At 39.1% G+C, this 20,237-nt stretch overlaps 2 protein-coding genes across 4 annotated transcripts in view; one reads left to right on the forward strand and one right to left on the reverse strand.

Annotated features, from left to right (window-relative positions):
• The first annotated feature begins 1,272 nt into the window (after positions 1-1,272).
• LOC146523849 (NLR family CARD domain-containing protein 3-like) lies at positions 1,273-18,152 on the forward strand. The gene is made up of 6 exons (XM_085172294.1): positions 1,273-2,661; positions 2,786-2,959; positions 5,815-6,747; positions 7,221-7,267; positions 7,399-10,643; positions 14,385-18,152. Exons 1-3 carry the CDS (start codon positions 1,802-1,804, stop codon positions 5,939-5,941), a joined length of 1,161 nt encoding a protein of 386 aa, XP_085028420.1. The 5' UTR covers positions 1,273-1,801; the 3' UTR covers positions 5,942-6,747; positions 7,221-7,267; positions 7,399-10,643; positions 14,385-18,152.
• Positions 12,475-20,237, reverse strand: part of cplx2b (complexin 2b) — a 70,583-nt gene continuing 62,820 nt past the window's right edge. For 2 of the 3 annotated variants that reach the window (XR_014876022.1, XR_014876019.1), the window contains exons 4-5: positions 14,336-19,801; positions 12,475-13,816 (exon numbers count right to left, since the gene is read on the reverse strand). Coding sequence is in view for 1 of the 3 variants with exons in the window: in XM_085172318.1 (XP_085028444.1) it covers positions 19,604-19,801 (198 nt within the window). In the remaining 2 variants the exon portion in view is untranslated. Of the gene's footprint in view, positions 19,802-20,237 lie in introns of all 3 variants that reach the window. The other variant, XM_085172318.1, reaches the window with a different exon arrangement.

Consider the following 20,237-nt stretch of genomic DNA (forward strand, 5'->3'; position numbering starts at 1 on the left):
TCTTTGCAGGTAGACATCTACAATTGTAATGCTTGTCCTTTTGTTTCCCTGCTGCACAGAAAATATGATTAACTGTAGCAATTATGTTTTGTAGTGAATTTCTTAAACAGTTCATTGTGCTTCTTTGAAAGCTGCTATAGCACCTTGTTTTCACCCTGAAAGGGGCATGGACGTTCTGAGTTTAGGGCGACTGTAATAAGTTATAGTGCTAAATAATGTTGGCAGGCACATCATTGTAGAATCTGGACTCTGTAGATGTGGGACCTGGAAAAGTAAACCCTTATCAGAGCAAGGATAAAGGTTTACTTTTTTAAAGAACTTATTCCTATTTATGCTATTTAATGAGAGATAATATAAGCTAATTATTTTATGGTTCATCCACAGGATTGAGGACTGGGAGAACTCAGAGGATCAAAGTCATCAGTATGACGTGGACTCCATATTTAGGGTTTGTCCATGTTAAAACTAATATTTTAAATATGGTCAGTTCACAGACATACCCATGCTATATTTTGCAAACCTGTGGTTCGCCAGTCTAGCCACCATAGATCTGATGTGTGGCTTCATTAGTCTAATTGTATTCTTCATTTACGTTCTATTACAGCAACTGGAGGACAATATTATCCCTTTTGGAAAAAAATGACTGAATAACCTGCAGAAGAGTGTGAGTCCAGATAACTCAGAAGTCAATGAGTGTGAGGATGACAGATTTTTGGGGTGTGACGACAAACAGCAGAAAGACTTATTTCTAAGGAGCACACTGCACTTCCTAAGAAAAATGAACCAGGGGAAGTTGGCTGACTGTCTACAGAGCAGTAAGACAACCTTCCAAAGATTTACCCCACTGAATGAAGACTAAATGGCTGATCGACTGATAGATTCAAATACTCATGCTTTAGGAGAATGCATAATTGGTGGTAGGTTTGATGTACCTTTGTACTTTTAAAAATCCTGCTTTGTGTGTGTTCTTTCAGAATGCCATGCTGCAGTTTGTCAGCATAAATTTAAATACAGTCTGAAGATGAAATTTCAGTGTGTGCTTGAGGGCATTGCTAAAGCAAGAAACCCTACCCATCTGAATCAGATCTACGCTGAACTCTACATTACAGATGGGGATACTACAGAGGTCAATAATGAACATGAAGTCAGACAGCTTGAAACATCATCCAGGAAAGTAGACAGGCAAGAAACAACAATCAAACGAGAAGACATTTTTAAAGGTTTACCTGGAAAAAAAGGAAGAGATCAGAACAGTGCTCACAAAGGGAGTGGCTGAATGTACTGAAAGAGAAAAGGTTCAGCTTGGTGGAACTTGTTCATCACTTCTTTACTGACATAAAAAAGCAGGAATCTGCAGCTTTGATGAGTTTCGGGTCATGTTCATCTTTGATGGTCTGGACAAGTGTCGATTTTCTCTGGACTTTCACAACACTGAGATCCAGACTGATGCTACACAATTTGCCTCAGTGGATGTGTTGCTAATAAACCTCATCAGGGGTAATCTGCTTCCCTATGCTCACCTCTGGATAACCACACGGCCTGCAGCAGCCAATCAGATTCCTCCTGAGTTTGTTGACATGGTGACAGAAGTCAGAGGGTTCACCGATGAACAAAAAGAGGAGTACTTCAGGAAGAGATTAACAAATGAAGACCAGGCCACAAGCATTGTTTTCCACATCAAGTCATCACGGAGCCTACACATCATGTGCCACATCCAGTCTTCTGTTGGATCACTGCTACAGTTCTGGACAATGTATGGAAGACTAGAGAGGGAGCAGAGCTACCAAAGACTCTGACTGAGATGTACATCCATTTCCTGGTGTTTCAGTCTAAAGTAAGGAAGATCAAGTATCATGGTGATGCTGAAACAGATCCACACTGGAATTCAGAGAGCAAGAAGATGATTGAATATCTGGGAAAACTGGCTTTTGACCAGTTACAGAAAGAAAACCTGATCTTTTATGAATCAGACCTGACGGAGTGTAGCATCGATATCAGAGCAGCCTCGGTGTACTCAGGAGTGTTCACACAGATCTTTAAAGAGGAGAGCGGACTGTACCAGGACAAGGTGTTCTGCTTTGTCCATCTGAGTGTTCAGGAGTTTCTGGCTGCTCTTCATGTCCATCTGACCTTCATCAACTCTGGTATTAATCTGCTGGAAGATCAGCTAAAAATGCCTTTATGGTCTAAACTGTTTAAAGAAAGAAATGATTTAAAATATCTCCACCAGAGTGCTATTGACAAGGCCTTGGAAAGTCCAAATGGACTTGTTTCTCCCATTCCTTCTGGGTCTTTCAACTCAGACCAATCAGGGTCTCCTTTGAGGCTTCGAGACACAAAAAGACATTTTGAGAGCAATCAGGAAACAATCCAGCACATTAAGAAGAAAATTGGTGAGAATCAGTCTGCAGAGAAAAGCATCAATCTCTTCCACTGTCTCCATGAACTGAGCAATTGTTCTCTAGTGGAGGACATCCAACAATCTCTGAGATCAGGAAGTTTCTCTATAGATAAACTATCTCCAGCTCAGTGGTCAGCTCTGGTCTTCATCTTACTGTCATCAGAAAATGATCTGGATGTGTTTAACCTGAAGAAATACTCTGCTTCAGAGGAGGCTCTTCTAAGGCTGTTGCCTGTGGTCAAAGCCTCAAGAAAAGCCTTGTAAGTACACAGGTACACATGTATTGAAAACAAAGTGTATAGATATTTGAAATTAGTGAATAGTCTTCTCTGTGAAACAGAAAATAAGGCTAAATAAATGTCTTTCCTATGTTGTTTTACATAGATTGACTTTCTGCAACCTTGCAAAGAGAAGTTTTGAGGCCTTGTCTTCAGCTTTTACTTCTGAGTCCTCTAGACTGAGAGAACTGGACCTGAGTAACAACAACCTTTGGGATTCAGGATTGAACCTATTATCTGCTGGACTTGGGAGTCCACAGTGTATACTAGACAATCTCAGGTCAGATGAATATAGTTCTGCCTTACTTAAAAGAAAGCAAATCCCATTTTGCAGTTGACTGTGGAATTTTTAGTAGTGAGGAAAGTTTGTCGTACCAGTCTACATGCTTAGATGCTTAATTTTATACACCCATGGCTATGGAAATGATTGAAACACTTGAATTGAATGATTTAGATGTTTGACTGAAAAGTTCTACCGCCCAACACCCATTTCACCTGACCTCTATGGCACTTCCTGTGGGTGGTGGGCTTACAGGACAGGAAGCCCATATTGTTTTTTTGGGCTGCACCCGGCCAGGCCCCATGGGCTAAGGCCCGACCACCAAATGCTCTCCCTCCAGCTCCTTCCTTTTTAGTCTGTGGGACTTTGGAGACTGCTGATAGGTACTGGCAGTCCAAGCAGAATGTGGAATAGGCGGTAGCTGAAGCAAAAACTTGGAGATTGGTCTGATCTCTTGGCAGAATAAGTCAAACTTATTCTCAGTGGGTGTCTGACTCAGCCCTTTGTCACTGAATACATTCATAATTTTTATGGACAGAATTTCTAGTTGTAGCCAAGTGACAGAAGGCTTCCACTTTGGTGGCCTCAGAATCTCATCTCTGCTTTTAGGAAAGGATGTTGCCTTGTTGTTGTTGGCCTCATCAGGTGGTGGTCTCCAGCTTTCACTGGTGTGATTTGCAGCCGAGTGTGAAACAGTGGGAATAGGAATTAGCACTTTCAAATCTGAGGCCATGGTCCTCAGCCAAAAAAGGGTGGAGTGCTCACTCCAGGTCAGAGATGAGTTGCTGCCCCAAAGCAGAGGAGTTTAAGTATTTCAGGGTCTTAAACTCCTCTGCTTACGATCCTTGAAGAGAAAGGGGACTGAAGGGAGAGGGGAGTGAGAGATTGACCGAGGTATCAAGGCAGTGTCGGAGAGTGATGGGGATGCTGTACCAGTTTGTCGTGGTAAAGAGAGAGCTGATCACAACAGCAAAGCTGTCAATTTAACCCTTTAAAACCGGTAGGAGCGGGCACGCTCTGTTTTGCGTAACTATTTTTAAATCCCGGTAGCTCTGCAACCACGTGAGCTAGCGCAATATTTTTTTTTGCATATGAAACCTGAGGAGTTGTACTTACATCTTATGCCATCAGCTTGTCCTCGGTCACAGTTTCCTTCCACATCTAGCTTTGCAAAAACTGCATAAAAAGCGCTTGCAGCAACAAAAACATAATATTCCAGAAACACGCTTTGCCGATCCGATCAGCTGTTTGTAACACTTCCTAGGTTGGAATAGATGTCAGCGTGAACTATCGCATGTCCGCCATGACCTGCCCAAAACCGGAAGTGACGTCATTTTCGCGGAAATGTAGTTTTTTACGGTCCGGGCCTCAATGAGCCTATACTGGTGTTTTTAAAAGTTATGTTTGACTTTATGACTTTCTGTATCGTTTCTGGGATGCTTAGGACTCATATTGCACTGCTGGAAATAGTTTATTTTGATGCATATGCTGCTTTTTTGCAAATTTGCACTATAATATTTATTTTCGTTTTTCCTGCAGTGTATAAAAATTGGTGTATTTCAAAAATAAAACTATGAAGGCACTCAAAATAAATTTCCTGTGGTGGGAAACTATTTTGTGCAACTTTTTTGTATTTACAGTTTTGAGGGATAAGCCTCTTAAATTTCTCTAACTAGAAATATATGTTAAAAAAACAAAAACGATTTTCAATTTTTTTGTAGTTTATTGCACTTTTTTGCAATTTATGTAATCACTATGCACTTAATTCCTACATATTATTAAAATCTAGGCTGTAATGGTTGTATTGATGTATAGCAACTTGAAATGCTCCCAAAAATGGCTCCACAGCATGTAAACATATAATATAAGCTCTGGCGGACTTGGTTCTATGGTAGGTCTTAAAGGGTTAACGGTTTATCCCTATACTCACCTTTCACCACAAGCTCTGTTTATTGACAGAATGAATGATATCACAGATACAAGCAGCAGAAATTAGATTCATCTAAAGGTGGCTGACCTCTTCCTTAGTGATAGGGTGAGGAGTTCAGTCAAGAGGGTTTCAGAGTAGAGCCACTACTCCTCCACGTTGAAAAGAGACAGCGGTGCTTTGGCCATCTAATTAAGATTCCTCCTGGGCACCTTCTGCATGAGGTGTTCCAGGCATGTCACACGAGAAGGAGGCCCCTGGGGAGACCAAGGACACGCTGGGGGAATACCTACCTTTTTTTCATATATTATCTCACACGCAGTTATGGTCTCTCATTGATAATTTTATGCTTTCATGATTTTCGTGTTTTCAGTTCTTCAAACAATAGTAATGTGGGATATGTAAGAGTTAGTGCCACTCTTAGATAGATTAGACGGGTAGATAGGACTACATCTTATTAAAAAAACTACTGACATGTCACTTTAACACAAATATTACTATTCATCATTTTGTTCAGGCTGACTGGCTGTTTCATAACAGAACGAAATGTTGGCTCCCTGGCGTCAGTTCTCAGCTCCCAAACTTGCAGCCTGAGAGAACTGGACCTGAGTAACAACAACCTGCATGATTCAGGAGTGGAACTACTGTCTTGTGGCTGGCAGGGTCCTTCCTGCACGCTAGAAACTCTCATTTAACAGGGCAATCCGCGCTAACTTGCTAACGGAGATTTGCCGCGTTTTGCGGCTATGGCCTTAACGTCATTTTAATGAGCACTAGTCTATACATACTAGTCTGTACTGTCTAGTAATGACTATACCAAAGGTATTTAATTGGGCTATTTATTTTTACAAGTAAACACCCCGAAAATGTGATAAGATCTTGATAACTTGTTTCATTTAAAATGTTATTTCTCTTATTGTCTCTTTAGACTGAATGTCTGTAACCTCTCTGAAGGAAGCTGTGCAGCCCTGTCCTCAGTTCTTAGCTTGCAATCCTCTAGTCTCAGAGAGCTGGATCTGAATAATAACAACCTGCAAGATTCAGGAGTGAAATGATAGGACTGAAGAATCCACACTGTAGACTGGAAACTCTCAGGTCAGGTTTCTCTAACGTAATCAAATGGTCATCTTTAAATTTAGTATAATCTTTTTGTGTGTCACACCAATTGCACATCTATTCTGTTTCTTCCTATGGTACCATTTTTCAGGTACCTTTGTTGATTTCAACATCTCAACAGTCTAGTCCAGTCTAAAACAAACCTTGGCACATTCCTATACAGTGGCTTTTATTATTGTTTAGATATGAATCTATTTCTCTGAGAGCAACAGATCTTTATCATTAAAATAAATTAAAATATTGTATTTATGTAAAAACTGAAATTTTCTAGTGTTGGTCAGCTTGTCTTAATACTAGCCCACATCACCTGCTGGTCAGGTTATTCTCTTCTATACATCAAGTTGGCAAAACTCATTTATGACATATAATATAGGCAGCTTTAACCTTCCCGCAGTTGCTGCACTCTCCATGCCACTCTGCAGAACAGATCCATACTGCCAAATATGAATACTTGCAGATAAATATAGCAATGGTAATTTAACAGTAATGGTCATTGCATTACAGAAAAAAAGGGATAAAATACTTAATTTCTTTGTGTGTTCTCAGGATATCAGGTTGTTTGATTACAGAGGAAGGCTGTGCTTCACTAGCCTCAGCCCTGACTTCTAACCCTTCTCGTCTGAGGGAGCTGGACCTGAGCTACAATCACCCAGGAGACTCAGGAAAAAGGCTGCTATCTTCTGGACTTGAAGTCTGAAGATAGCAGCCTGGACTGTAGTCTCTGTTGGAGACTACAGAGTCTCAAGTATGGAAAAATGTATTTCACTCAAAGATAATGACAAAGAGGGGAAAAAAGCTAAATAGGTATAGCCATAAGTAGATTAACTGGATAGTTACTGTATGAATGCTTCATTACTTTATTAGAAGAAACAAGGCAACAGATTTAGTGTGTACAAATTGTGGATTTGAAGTTTTCAAGTCATCTGAACTTTATTTGTAGAGCAACATTCCATGTACTTCATGAAATAGTAAAGTAATGATAACAGTAAAAATAAATGATAACAGTCAAAATAAATGAATGGTAACTCAAAGCAGAACAGATCAAATAGACTTTAATCCTGTGTATTCGGCTTGTTTACAAGTGTTCAATACTGATATAAAATGCATTCATGAAGAACACAGTTATTACTCCAACACTGGCAGTAAATAGGTGAAGTGTGTGGATGAAAGTGCATTGTGAAAAGACTGTGTTGGTCCTGACAGTCCTCCTCCTTTCAGGTTGGAGCCTGCTGGTGTCCAGTAGCTCAGACAAGGTCTGAGGAAGTGTAAGTATGTTTTAAAATGAGTCAGGAAAAATTAAAATGACCAAAACCTACTGTGGATGAAGATGATCTCCAACGTTAGTTGTCATGAAAATGTTAATAATGAGCAAATTATGTCCTTTTGTCTTCATTAGATTTCTGTGAGCTCACAGTCAACACAGATACAGTAAACAGAAACCTTAAACTGTCTGACAACAACAGGAATGTGACATACATGAAAGAAAATCAGTCATATCCTGATCATCCAGACAGATTTGACCAGAATCATCAGCTGCTGTGCAGAGATGGTCTGACTGGCCGCTGTTACTGGGAGGTTGAGTGGAGTGGAGGTGTGCATATATCAGTGAGTTACAAGAGAATCAGCAGGAGAGGAGAAAGAAATGACAGTTGGTTTGGAGGGAATCCTCAGTCCTGGAGTCTGTTCACCGATGGTGGTTACTCGATCTGGCATGATACAAAAGGAACATCCATCCCTTCCTGTTCCTCTTCTTCCTCTGTCTCTGGCAGAGTAGCAGTGTATGTGGACTGTCCTGCTGGCATTCTGTCTTTTTACAGAGTCTCCTCTGACAAGCTGATCCACCTCCACACCTTCAACACCACATTTGATGACCTGGGTTTGGACTCTGGTCTTGGTCTTACTTATCACTGGCTTCCTCGGTACGTTTGTGTTCTTTGCAGAAATAATTCACTTTTGTTAAATAAACTCAGACTGTTGACTGTGTCACACTGGTCAGGATCACACACAGCTACAGACCCAGTACTACAGAGCAAATCCAGATGTACATCAAGTATATCTTTTCATTACACAGATTCACATTTGAGCTGTCTTTCAAAGGTGGCTATCAACTCACATCTGACTGAATTTTGTTCTTGTGTCCTTAAAAGCAAACGATAAAGACAGTAAGAGTTATAACTGCTGCCACCTGGTGATTAGTTACTCAACAACAAAATGCATATAGTAGCTAGATTGCATTTGGTTATTGTTTTCCATTTTGACGAGACAGATAGGTTTACTGAGTTTGGTTGCGAGCGTGTCCTGGAGAGAAACAGATTCCTGCTAATTATTACTTAGTAATATCAGACTCTAAAGATTTCTTGTGTAACCCTTTTAATGAATGCACCGGTACTTGTAGTATTTTTCTACACCAACTGAGCATTCAAAGTGAGTTTCACTATTAGCCACATTCACTCACAAATATTCATGCAGTGCTTTAATCTATGTTTATAAGTACTTTTTATCTGTCATGCACAAACTGACTGCTGGCTGCACTGGATACCCTCTTATACATTTATTAAAGGAGGAAATTAGCAAAACAGTTGTTGTAACCAGGCTGTAAATGTGTTTGTTATGTTGTTACGATGTTGTAAAAATGTTAATATTTTCATATTTTTTTAACAGTATACTTGTAGATGTGTTTTCAGAAAGTACTTGTATAAAATGTAAATCAACATAGAAAGCAATCCGCAAACTATTTAAACATAATATTTATTAAAGATAATATGAAAAAACACATAAAATTCTTTAATTCCAGTTTGAATGGGGTGAATGTTGGCCTCTTTTGAAAGGACTCGTCACACAATTTTTCCAATTTTCTGGCACCCAGTGTGATCTAATGCTGCTGTAGTCCATCTGCTTCCAGGTTTGATGTGCTATTTGTTTAAAGATGCTCTTCTGCATACCTTGTGTTATGGTATCATGTGGTTTTATTTTGAATATGTTAAAATAATACAGTAACAAAAAAGGAAAATGACAAGTTCATCATATATTATTGAGATTTCTACATCACACAGAGGATAAATACTGGGTGAGAACACCCAGTCAAAGCCATCTTTGTTCCCTGTATATTGCAAAACTAGAGTGATTGCTCTAGTTTCTCAGCAAGTTTGTTCCATAGCTTCACTCCCAATCCAGTATCATGGCAAAGCGTGTAATAGACACGCTGGTCCACAGTGTCCATTTTCCACCGAGGCTAAGCGTGAGCTGCAGAAGTTGCAGTAAGCTGCAGTACCAGCAGAGGGAGATATTTTATTTCAATCCAACACGAAAATAATCACGGTTACACATTTAAAGAGACAACACATTTACATTAGCCACCTCTACAGTTTCGTGCCATGATACTGGGATTTCACTGTTGTATGGACACAGAGATGTTTTAAACTGAACTCCCCTCAAATCAACAGTTTTAGAATATTGTCAGTGAGCACGTTGTTTTTGGCTTTAAACATAATTTGTGTGGTTTTAAAATGAGCCAGATCAGTAAATTTCAGTATGTTTGATTTCAAGAACAGGCTTTTGTGTGATCTCTGTGACCAGTATTCAGAATTATCCTCATGGCCCTTTCTTGCAAAATGGTAAATGATGACAGTGAACCTGTCATCATTTGAAACCTCTGAAAAGTAATTCAAATTTGGTGAAATTAGTGGTCAGTAGAGAATGTGGAGTAATATGAGGTCCCAAATGTAAATTGCTTCAATGAAATAATGAAATACTTTTTGAAACTTTGTTATACATGTCATGATCCTGGGTCATGTTGACTCAGCATTCTTAGTTTTTGTGTCTTTTGTATTTTGTTCTTTATTTATCCCTTGGTTCCTAGGTTGTTCTGTGCCCTTCTGTGTATCTGGGGCAACCGTGGCTCAGCGGGTTGGGAAGCGTATCTGTAACCGGAAGGTCGCCGGTTCGATCCCCGGGCTCTCTGTCCTGGTCGCTGTGTCCTTGGGCAAGACACTTTACCTACTGGTGTTGGCCAGAGGGACTGATGGCGCAATATGGCAGCCTCGCCTCTGTCAGTCTGCCCTGTAGCTTGCCTCCACCAGTGTGTGAATGAATAGTGGCATTGTAAAGCGCTTTGGGTGCCTTGAAAAGCGCTATATAAATCCAATCCATTATTATTATTATCTGTGAGCTCTCGTCTCCTTGTGTTTTATTCCATGTTTTCCCCAGCCCGTTATGTCTGTGCTCTCCCCATGCTCTCTTTCTCTCCTCCTGTCTGCACCTCTGTGTACTTCCTGTTTTACTTTGACAGTCTCCCGTCAGTGTTTTACTCATGCCGTGTCTCGTTATGACACGGCATGAGTGTCATGAGTGTACCTCTGTGTACTTCCTGTTTTACTTTGACAGTCTCCCGTCAGTGTTTTACTCATGCCGTGTCTCGTTATGATTATCAGTGTCACCTGTGTTCCCCGTGTGCTCCTCCCTCGTTAACCCTCTGTGTATTTATGTCCACGTCTCCCTCAGTTCAGTGTCGCGTTCTCCTTCATTCATGGCCGTGTGTTTCTCTGTGTACTAGTGTATAATCAATCATCACACCAAGAAGGTTTTTTTCATGGAATCTTTCAGGGTCCACACCATCTACAGTATCTGTACCTTTCCAGTCTTGTGAGTTTCTTTTACAATTCCAAAATAATTAAGATAATTGTAGTTTTACTGAGACCGATTATCTGTCATTATCATTAACTGTTTATGTATTTCATAACCAAAAACCTAGTGGTGTGCTGTTTATGCAATCCCAAGGAAAAGTGTGCAGGCTCGCAAACAAGCATACAGGATGTAAACAAAAGCTTTTTTCTTTAAATCTGAGCGAAGAGTAGAAAAGTGCACTGTTTTCCTGGCAGCCAAATACATTCATTATTGAGAATTAAAAAACAGAAATCTCTTGGTAAAGTAGCTAGTCTAGTAAATTTCAGCTTCAGCCTGACTCCTGTAGTTGCTGGACTTTGCCTTTGTTGGGCAGTTTAGCTTCATGTTTGTCTATGAACTCCAACACCGTAACTGTGCTTGCAGACTCTGGCTCCATTATAACATCTAATTTAATGAAAGCTTGAAAATAATATTCATGCTCATGGTGAATGTGGAAGAACCGGCATCTGCATGATGCTTTTATCTTAAATCTGGTTAATATACCTTATTTTTAAAAATGAACACATACGTGTATCTGGAAAATATATGCTTTATAGATATCTAAATTATAGACGTCTATATAGCGACTAGCAAAAAGAGTAGAATACCCATACTACGATACAAAGCATGTGCTCCTAGCTCAGAATAAATAGCCTGAAGGATCCTTACAAAGGCCCATTTCAAACAAGTAGATGTGATTATGCAACCTCTGTTTTTGCCATTTACAGTGTCCCCATTAAATATGAACATTAGCTAAAATAAACAGATAATCTCCCACTCTCCCACTCTGCGCATGCCTTGAGTTGAGTCTTTCTTAGAAGGCAGAAAAACACTAAACCTCTTCTCTGCTGTCTGTAATTTCCAGAGACCGAAAGACTTTTCTCGTTAAAGGGCTTTGAATGACAAACAGCCCACACGCACTAATCTGTCAGGGAGTCTTTTATTCAGGATTAACAAAACTGTAAAAGAGCAAATCACTGCTGGTAATTCACCCATTACAAAACACTGTGGAAGCAGCAACAGCAATGCGGAGAAGCAGGGTGGAATTACTGGAATACAGCAGGCGACTGTTTGTCTTGAACAGTGTGAATCTTTTTAAATCTAGAAAGTGCGAAGATGAGGCTGCATATGCAAGCTAAACTACCAATGTCTCTTTGATGAACAAAATGATGAAACCAAGAACATTTAGTATTAATGCTTTAGTGCAAAAGTAAAAGCTGCCTTCTGTTTAAGGGCAATAGACTGATGGTCTACAGTGAAGGTCATCTGATTTACATTTATGGGCTTTTAGCTCATTGCTGCTCACCAAGTAAACTTTTTTTGTTACGTTTTTTTCTGTCTAAAGCAAAAAAAGGAGAAAAAAATACTTATTGGAAGCTTTTTAATCAGCCACATTTTAGTCAGTGAGATGAGCAGCTGTTCTCAGACTGGGAGGCCCGGGTTCAAATCCTGCTTATGGCAACATTTTTTTCAGTTAACAGTTAAACTTTTTTTTTTACTCTTCTCAACACAAATTTTATGTTCTTCACTCCTTTATAGCAGAATTTTCAGTTTTTTCACCCCTTATCAGCACAAATCTCAGCATCTTCTGCTCATTTCACCAGAATTGTCAGTCTCTCCATCTCTTTTTATCTTGAGAATCAGTTTTGCTCAGTGAGATGAGTAACTACCTTGAGACCAGGAGGCCCAGGTTTGAATCCTGCTCATGTCAACATTTCTTTTTACCTCTTTTCAGTACAAATTTCAGCTTATTTACCTTTTTTTCAGTAGAATTTTTGGCTTTTCACCACTTTTCAGCAAAAGCTGACAGGGACCACATTATCAGTGTGATCACCAGTTTTGCTTGCTGGGCTGAGCCATGTTTTAGCTCAGTGAGATGAGCAGCCGTTCTCAGACCAGGAGGGCAGGGTTCGAATCCCGCTTATGGCAACATTTTCTGCAGTTAACACTTCAACTGTTTAAACTCTTTTCCACACAAATTTCAGCCTTTTCATCTCTTTTTAGCAAAATTTTCACTTTTTCACTACACTTCAGCACAAACTTCAGCTTCTTTATCTCTTTTCAGCAAAAATTCTGCTGATTCACCTGTTTTCAGCGCAAAGTTCTGCTTCTTAACCTCTTTTCAGCAAACAATTCTGCTGATTCACCTCTTTTCAGTACAATTTTGAGCTTTTTCACCTCTTTAGCACAATTTTCAGCCTCTTCTGCTCTTTTCAGCACAATTTTCAGCTTTTTCACCTCTTCAGCACAATTTTCAGGTTCCTTATCTCTTTTTTTGCTGTACATTCAGCATTTTTTTTTTTTTTACCTCTTTTCAGTATAGTTTAGCTTCTTCTGCACAGTGCACATTTTTTTCTCTCATCATATCTTTAGCTGAGATAAAAATTACATCACTTCTTCAATCATGAAAGATAAGCAGCTGAGATAAGCAGCTTCCCACAAGGGAAATTGTTGCAGCAGCATGATGAAGTGTAAAAATAGTGCAGTCTACAATAAACAACAAGTAAATAACACAGTTTAAGTAAAAGTGCCACAAAGGCCTGGTAAGGGCTTTATACTATGAGATAAGCAGCTTCTAATGATTTAACTAATACTGCAGTCTTTTATTCATAAATGTTTTTTTTTTGAAAACAGTAAGGTATTATTTTAAATCTTGGTTTTTGAGTAATGATGTATTAAATCTCCAGGTTATTCATATATTTGTATATAAGGAACCCCGTTAGCTTCCACAATAGCGGTTGCTAGTCTTCCTGGGGCCCAAGCCATCAAGTATAATCTAATAAAACATTACACAATAAAGTACATGCAAATATATCCACATAATTAGCTCTTATATCCACAGTGAGGTTTTACAATTGTAAAAATATAAGCATGTAAATATCAATAACATTGAGGCACAGTACAAAAGAATGAAAAACAGGTCACAACATTGGCCTCTTACGATATTTACAATGATTAAAAACTGTGTAAATAAGCTTTTAATTTGTTTTTTAAAATGAGTAATAGTAGCTAGTTCTCTAATTGCAAAAGGCAGTTTGTTCCACTTAAAAGATGCTCTGAAAATAACAGAGTTTTTCAAAAAATTACTTTTGGCTTGATGAATCTCTAAATTGTAGTTTATTAAAAATCAAAGTAATAAAATCAAAGTTTTACTGGAAGCCAGAAAAGTTTATTATGCATTTGATCGATGCTGGTATAGTATGAACATCTCAACACTAATCTGGCCGACTTATTCTGGACTAATTGAAGTCTGTTAAGGTCTATCTTATGAGCTAATTGAACCAGATAATTGAACAATACTCCAAATGAGATAATACTAGTGCGTTAATAACGTTAATCATGATTGAAGAAGTGATGTAGAAAGAGCATTTTGTCTTTGACTCACAGCTGTATTGAGCCTGTACAATTAACTTTTGGATTCAATACCAGATTGAAGTCTCCTCCTGTTATAGGTGTGAGTCCATACTAGTTTATTCTGTATTTTAGCTGATAATATTAGCTTGGTATCAAGGAATAAGGATATAAGTCTTTAAATCATCCTTTTATCATAAGCCATGTGGTCAACTAGACCTTAATGAAACTGTAATGGTCCATCACATGTTTATTAGTGCATGAGTGATTGGCACTGCAAACTATATTCAGTTCAGTTCAATTCAATTGTATTCAGTCACCTCAAAGCCAGAATTTACTGCTTAATCTTATTTTCTCTGGGTCGCATAGACAGCAGACTCGGCAGCCCAGACCTCCCTCTCCCAACCACCTCCTGCAGCTCTTCTGGGAGGATCCTGAGGCATTCCCAAGCCAGTCCAGAGACCTAATTGCTCTAAAGTGTTCTAGAAGTGCCCCAGGGTTGCATTGCAGTTGGATATGCATGGAACTCCTCACCTAGGAGGCATCCAGGAGGCATCCCTATTAGATGTGTAAACCATCTCAACAGGCGGCTTGTTATGTGGAGGAGTAGTAGCTCTACTCAGTCCTGAATGACCGAGCCCAATGCACTGCATTTCTACTCAGTCTTATTTGTATGGTCACTGCACACAGTTCTTTATGGTCATCAATATTAGAAAACAAAATGAAAAAACAACAGATTTAATAAGTTACTGAAATGGTCACAAGCAAGACAGGACTAAAGACACGTTTTTTTTTAAATAAACCTTTGTTTTTATTAGTCTTATGCATTAAATTTCCAAAAAGGATGTTTCCGTTCCATAGATGACAGTTTTACAGTGATCGGGCTCCACGTAAGAGTATATGACATGCAATTAAAGAAAAAAACAAAACAACAACATAAGAACTCATATTTTACATTCTTAACCTCTACCCCCTGAAATGAGTCATTATTCAACCTGAATTAAAAATAAAGACCCACTCGTTTAGACTTTTGGAGATTTTTTTAAAAAGGTTTTTTTTCCACTTCCTTACAAATTTTCTTATCAGCAGTTTCCGGTGATCATCACGCCATTCTCTCCCCAGATGGAGTCTGCTTCTCAGACAGTAAAGACAGCATGAGTGGTGACCAGAACAAGGTCACATAATCAATAACCTGGCGAATATCACTAGAGCCCTTCTAATATAGCATTCAGAAGGCTGGCAGGCAGGTAAAGTAAACTGTCATGGAAAGTAGATGCCATAGCAGTTGCCAGTATAACATTTCAACTTATCCTAGTGCAAATGCCAAAAAAGTCAGGAATGTATTTCTGTTCACAGTTACAGCTAATGAGAGTTCACCAGTCAGAAGTAAACTCGTTGACTAAGTATTAAGTACAGCACATTCACTTTCATTTCTACAGTCACTGGCAGGATTCAGCAGGGCAGTTCATATGCATAAGCTTATGTGAAAATGTTACAAACAAGACAAATGTTATGACATCTTTCACAAAGTCCAGCCTCGGAGTTGATTGAACAATAAAGTTTAGGTTAATTCTAAGATATTCTCTCCATCTCTATCATTCATTACACTTAATAACATTATATTTAGGATGTAAACATCTATGGCATGTCTTTTGGACTCTGCCGGTATGGATTCTTTGTGCTGTCATTTTCTAATAGTCACGAGAAATCACCAAACCCGATGAACATTGTTTTTGTCCTTTTTTGGAGGGTGTAGGGGTGGTGGACTGTGGTTTTGAATGGCAGTTCCAAGCCTATTATATCTAATGTTTCTGGGCTCCTGACAACAGAATTTGATCATCCAGGTTTTCAGACACAGTCTCCGATAAAAACGGTTCCATCTTTCTGAGTTAAGATGTTTCAGAGAAATATCAGCCAGGACTTGGACTTTTTAAAGCATTTGAGACCTTTCATGTATAATTTTCATTGCTCTCATTCACCTACATTTATTTCTATTTTACCACAACTTTTTAAGTATTCCCTGTAAAAAAAAAAAATCACTCTGGATTATTCTTTGTATAATAAAAAAAAAAAACCTCCTCGCTTTTACACTTTCATCTATGAAACCAAGGATTTTGTTAAACTGAACAGCTCCACAAACAAGTGTATATCATGCAACCCGAATGAGTTCAAACAGCAGCACATCACGCACAGACACGCACAGGTGCGACAGATGAGTTACCGCTTACCTGACGTAAAGATGACATGGCAATAGCCCTTTTCAAAGACAATTCACATGCTGTGATGCCTCGAAACGAGTCCCGCAGAGAGACACTTTTACATACAGAGGATGTATGGCTGTAGTTTCCATGAAGGGCCAGTAACCAAAGCCATGTCCATAATTGTACCTGCTATGGTGGGGGGCTTACTCTGTTCTCGCAGAGGTGCACGTGGCCTGGCTTTGGGTGATATGGGAATCATTTTTTAATGTAAATAATCAAAACTATCAAGACAATGTTCCTCATGCCACCTAACTGAAGCCCACTGCACTACCAACCATCCTCTAGAATGATCCGCAGTCTAAGATTTTCTTTTGAGGTCATTGCAATTCCACTTAAATTTATCTCAGGACTAATTTCTTCAAGCTGAGGTGAAAGATTTTTTTTTCACTCTTGCTGGCACAAGTTTAAACAACTTAACCAGGCAAATGATTTGCCCTACTTTGTGTTTTCTGGAAAACACCAGCTGAATGCATGACCCACAGTAGTAGAAGATATGCCACGTGCCAATTTGTCCTGTAAGCTTGATTTGTAGTAATATGACAGTGGCATTTTTGGCATGCCTAAACACGTCCCCAGTTACGGGCTGACAAAGAGGAGAACACGCACACGTATCTGACAAATCAAGTGTATTTGCAGGACAGCTGTCCAGCCGATGAGCAGCTGGGAATAAACTCTGAACTTCATCCCACTTAAACATGTTATGGCATGGCTGTGTAATGGGCTGTGAAAGTTTAGTTTTAGAGCAGTTTTTAAATAGGAGACTCAAAGAATCCTATTTTATACATAAATGTTGTTTCAATGCCCCTGTGGTACATTTTCTTAAAATAAAATACAGTTTTTATTTTTTGTGTGTTTTTCTTTGACCACATCTTTACTGACAGCTAATAATCTCCAACACTCTCCAGTTCAATCTCTCTGGATACAATGCACAGATTCTGTTGCCTGGAGACTCCTACAGAAACAGGGAGTTGTGTATTTTTTCATAATTCGGTTCATTTGGTGTATTCTCTACCAAACATTGCATGCTCAACATCTGAAAGGAATGTGTTAAGTATTCTTCTTTTTAGACATGGCACAAAAATAGCTCAAAGACACACTGACCATAAACCAGGACTATATGGATCAACAACATGATCTCACATCACAGACACATAGAAAGACGCACACATATAAACACACACACACTTACAGTACACGTGTTGCACACGGAGACAGAACAATGGCTTTTTTTCTACATACATTTTCTTTGTCTACATGTTTAAAGATACAAGAATGGTAAGGATTTACAAACAAATGTATCCCTTTTTTTCGCTTCTTCTTTTCTTTTCTTTTTTTACGGGAAACAAACATGAGACATGTAACTTGAAATATTCTCTTTATATAATTTTTATTGCAATCTAAACAGTATGGCTTTGTCTAGTGAAAATTCCTATCTGAGCTAGAAAAATAATAATAATAAAAACTGAAAAATGTGTTTTATGGTGTTTATGCCAACTTTATCAATGGTCCTAATAATCCCTAAAGTTTTTCTAAGTCACAGACTCATGGAACAATGTACCGTCCGTACATTGTTCCATCACTAACCACTGAAACGTCATTGGGTCTTTTAATAATAACCAACATGCTTTGTTTTATTTATTAATGTCCACATAGTAAATAGATTTTGTTTTCATTTACAGTACACCTATTTGAACATGACAAATCACTATGATATTAGTTGGATTAACAGATGCAGGATGCAGAATATTAGCAGGCTCTTTAGGCAGTGAGACGCAACAACTCACAGACCAGTTATCCCAGGCTCAGTCTATGGTGACATTACCTATTAATTATGGAATACCTTTGAGGAAGAAACAGAGCATCAGTTTTAGCTTAGCGGTCCCTGGGATGCATGCATGTGCTGAACGAACTTGCTGTGTGTCTTCTGCAGGCCTGGCACATATGATTGAAAATAAAAGTTACACATGCACGTCTTTGTTTGTGACGAAAGAAATAAGGTCTTACCAGCATTTCTTTGGTCTGGATGTTGATGAGTGAAAGTCAAGGTTGATTTGTACATTAAAAGATGAAGGAAAAGGTTAGCTCAGGTGGGATGTGAAGTCAATTTCAATTTCAGCATGTTAATGAAAGTGTGAAAAACACCAATAAGTTAATCAAGTGCTTAGTAACCAAATCAACCCGTTGCTAGTGGAGATGAAAGCATGTACCAGCAACCCCCAGTATCCCATTGGTCAATGCTCTGATTGTCTATGGCACCCACACCACCTAAATGATGACAACTTGTTAGCTTATGATGAATGAAAATTCACACGTTGACATACGTTTTTAAAATGTTTAAGCTGTAAAGTTTCTCTTCTGTCAAAACGTAGTGGCAGTCTAATCAGCTGACCAGATTAGAAAAGCTCTTGTAAAACTAGAAGTGGAAGCAGAAGGGATCTCTTTTTTTGTCCTATTTTTCGCAGACTGTTTTTTTTTTTTGGAAGCTTTTGATCTTAAAAGGAATTACAAATCATATTTTAATGTTTTGCAATTATTCTGGCATTTCCACAAGTTTTGATGCTTTGAACATTGGCACCATCATCAACCATATATGCCCGCTAGAAATCCTAATATCAAATACGTTATTCCAAAATTGTCCAGTCTTGTATCTTTGAACGAGTGCCTACATGCTACCAACAGCGTTGACTCAAAATGAAACCCTCATTTACAATTCCTCTGCTAGAGGAGATGATATGAAGGCACGTGTCCTAAAAACTCAAATGTTGATTTCTTGTACTATAAAGGTCTACACGACGTTTGTAAAAGTCGAAAACACCCATTGATTTAAACAGAACATGCTCCATCAACTGGGAAACGCGGTGGAAGTGCCATTTAAACACAAAAGTAAGCAGACACAAATCCACTGTCGTCCAATGCTGTTCTCCACGATGGCCATGCTCCGTCTGTTCTTAATAGGCGTGAACAAGAGCAAAACAACTCAAGTGTAAGAAAAGTGAAAGTTTTACAACTACTGCGGTAAAGAAAAGAGGAAGAATGACACTGTCATCAAAGAGTAGAAAAAGCAAAGTAAAGGTTCTCTACAAAGGCAGTGTGTAGCCTCTAACAGTTTGACGAGGACCCCCCCCCCCCCCCCCCCCCCCCCAAATTCATTGTGATCCCAAGAACCTCAACATGCCCCGAATCTACACTCAAACCCCAACAAATAATTTCCTTAGTCTCTTTTCAATTAACCCAAAGAACCCCTCCTCCCTCTGCCCCGCAGCCTCACTCAGGCCAGACCGGACCCTGATTTTAGGGTTCATTTGATTTGTTTTGTGTTTTTTAGTTTTACTTCTTGAACATGTCCTGTAGAGGTCCAGGCAGAAACTTGAGGACTGTGTCAAGGATGCTCTCTTCGTCTTCCTCATCATCATCTCCGCAGCCTCGCGGGATCGCTTTCTTCGGGCGTGTCAGCGATCCCTCGCAGGCTTGCTCCATGGCCGCTTTTTCCTCTGCCTCCTTCTCTTCCTTCTTTTTTAACCCATACTGGATGAAGGAGGAACACCGGTGACGTGCAGGGAAAAAATAAAGGGTAATTAAATGACGAGTGAGACCCACCTCTGTAATCAAACCTAAAATGACATGCAGCGTCAGTGCCAGTCTGGGGTGTAACATGTTACAAAGTAATGCGCTACTGTAATAACATTACATTTTTCAGGAACGCAGTAAAGTAACATGTAGCGATACAAAATTTCTTCTTTTCTTTGCAGTCTTCCCAGTATAGGTTTTTGTTTAGCGTTGAATTGGTTTTGCCTTTTGTTTCATACTTCAGCCACAATAAACAGCTCACTTTTGGTTAAGAATCAAGTTTTCATTTTGCGTGTCTGCATTTGGGTCCTCCTCCTCTGTCCAAGCAGTCGGAAGCTGACTGTGACAGAAAGAAAAGTATCAAACATGTCTGTGTTTCTAAAGTGGAATCATC

This window comes from Neolamprologus multifasciatus, chromosome 2 (assembly GCF_963576455.1).
Source record: "Neolamprologus multifasciatus chromosome 2, fNeoMul1.2, whole genome shotgun sequence".
Taxonomy (NCBI): Eukaryota; Metazoa; Chordata; class Actinopteri; order Cichliformes; family Cichlidae; genus Neolamprologus; species Neolamprologus multifasciatus.

Bases quoted from the DNA above. Each gene is read 5' to 3' on its own strand.
- LOC146523849 (XM_085172294.1), top strand. From the start codon at position 1,802: ATGTACATCCATTTCCTGGTGTTTCAGTCTAAAGTAAGGAAGATCAAG. The intron at 2,662-2,785 runs GTAAGTACACAG...TGTTTTACATAG, and splicing joins AAAGCCTCAAGAAAAGCCTT to ATTGACTTTCTGCAACCTTG. The intron at 2,960-5,814 runs GTCAGATGAATA...TTGTCTCTTTAG, and splicing joins TGTATACTAGACAATCTCAG to ACTGAATGTCTGTAACCTCT.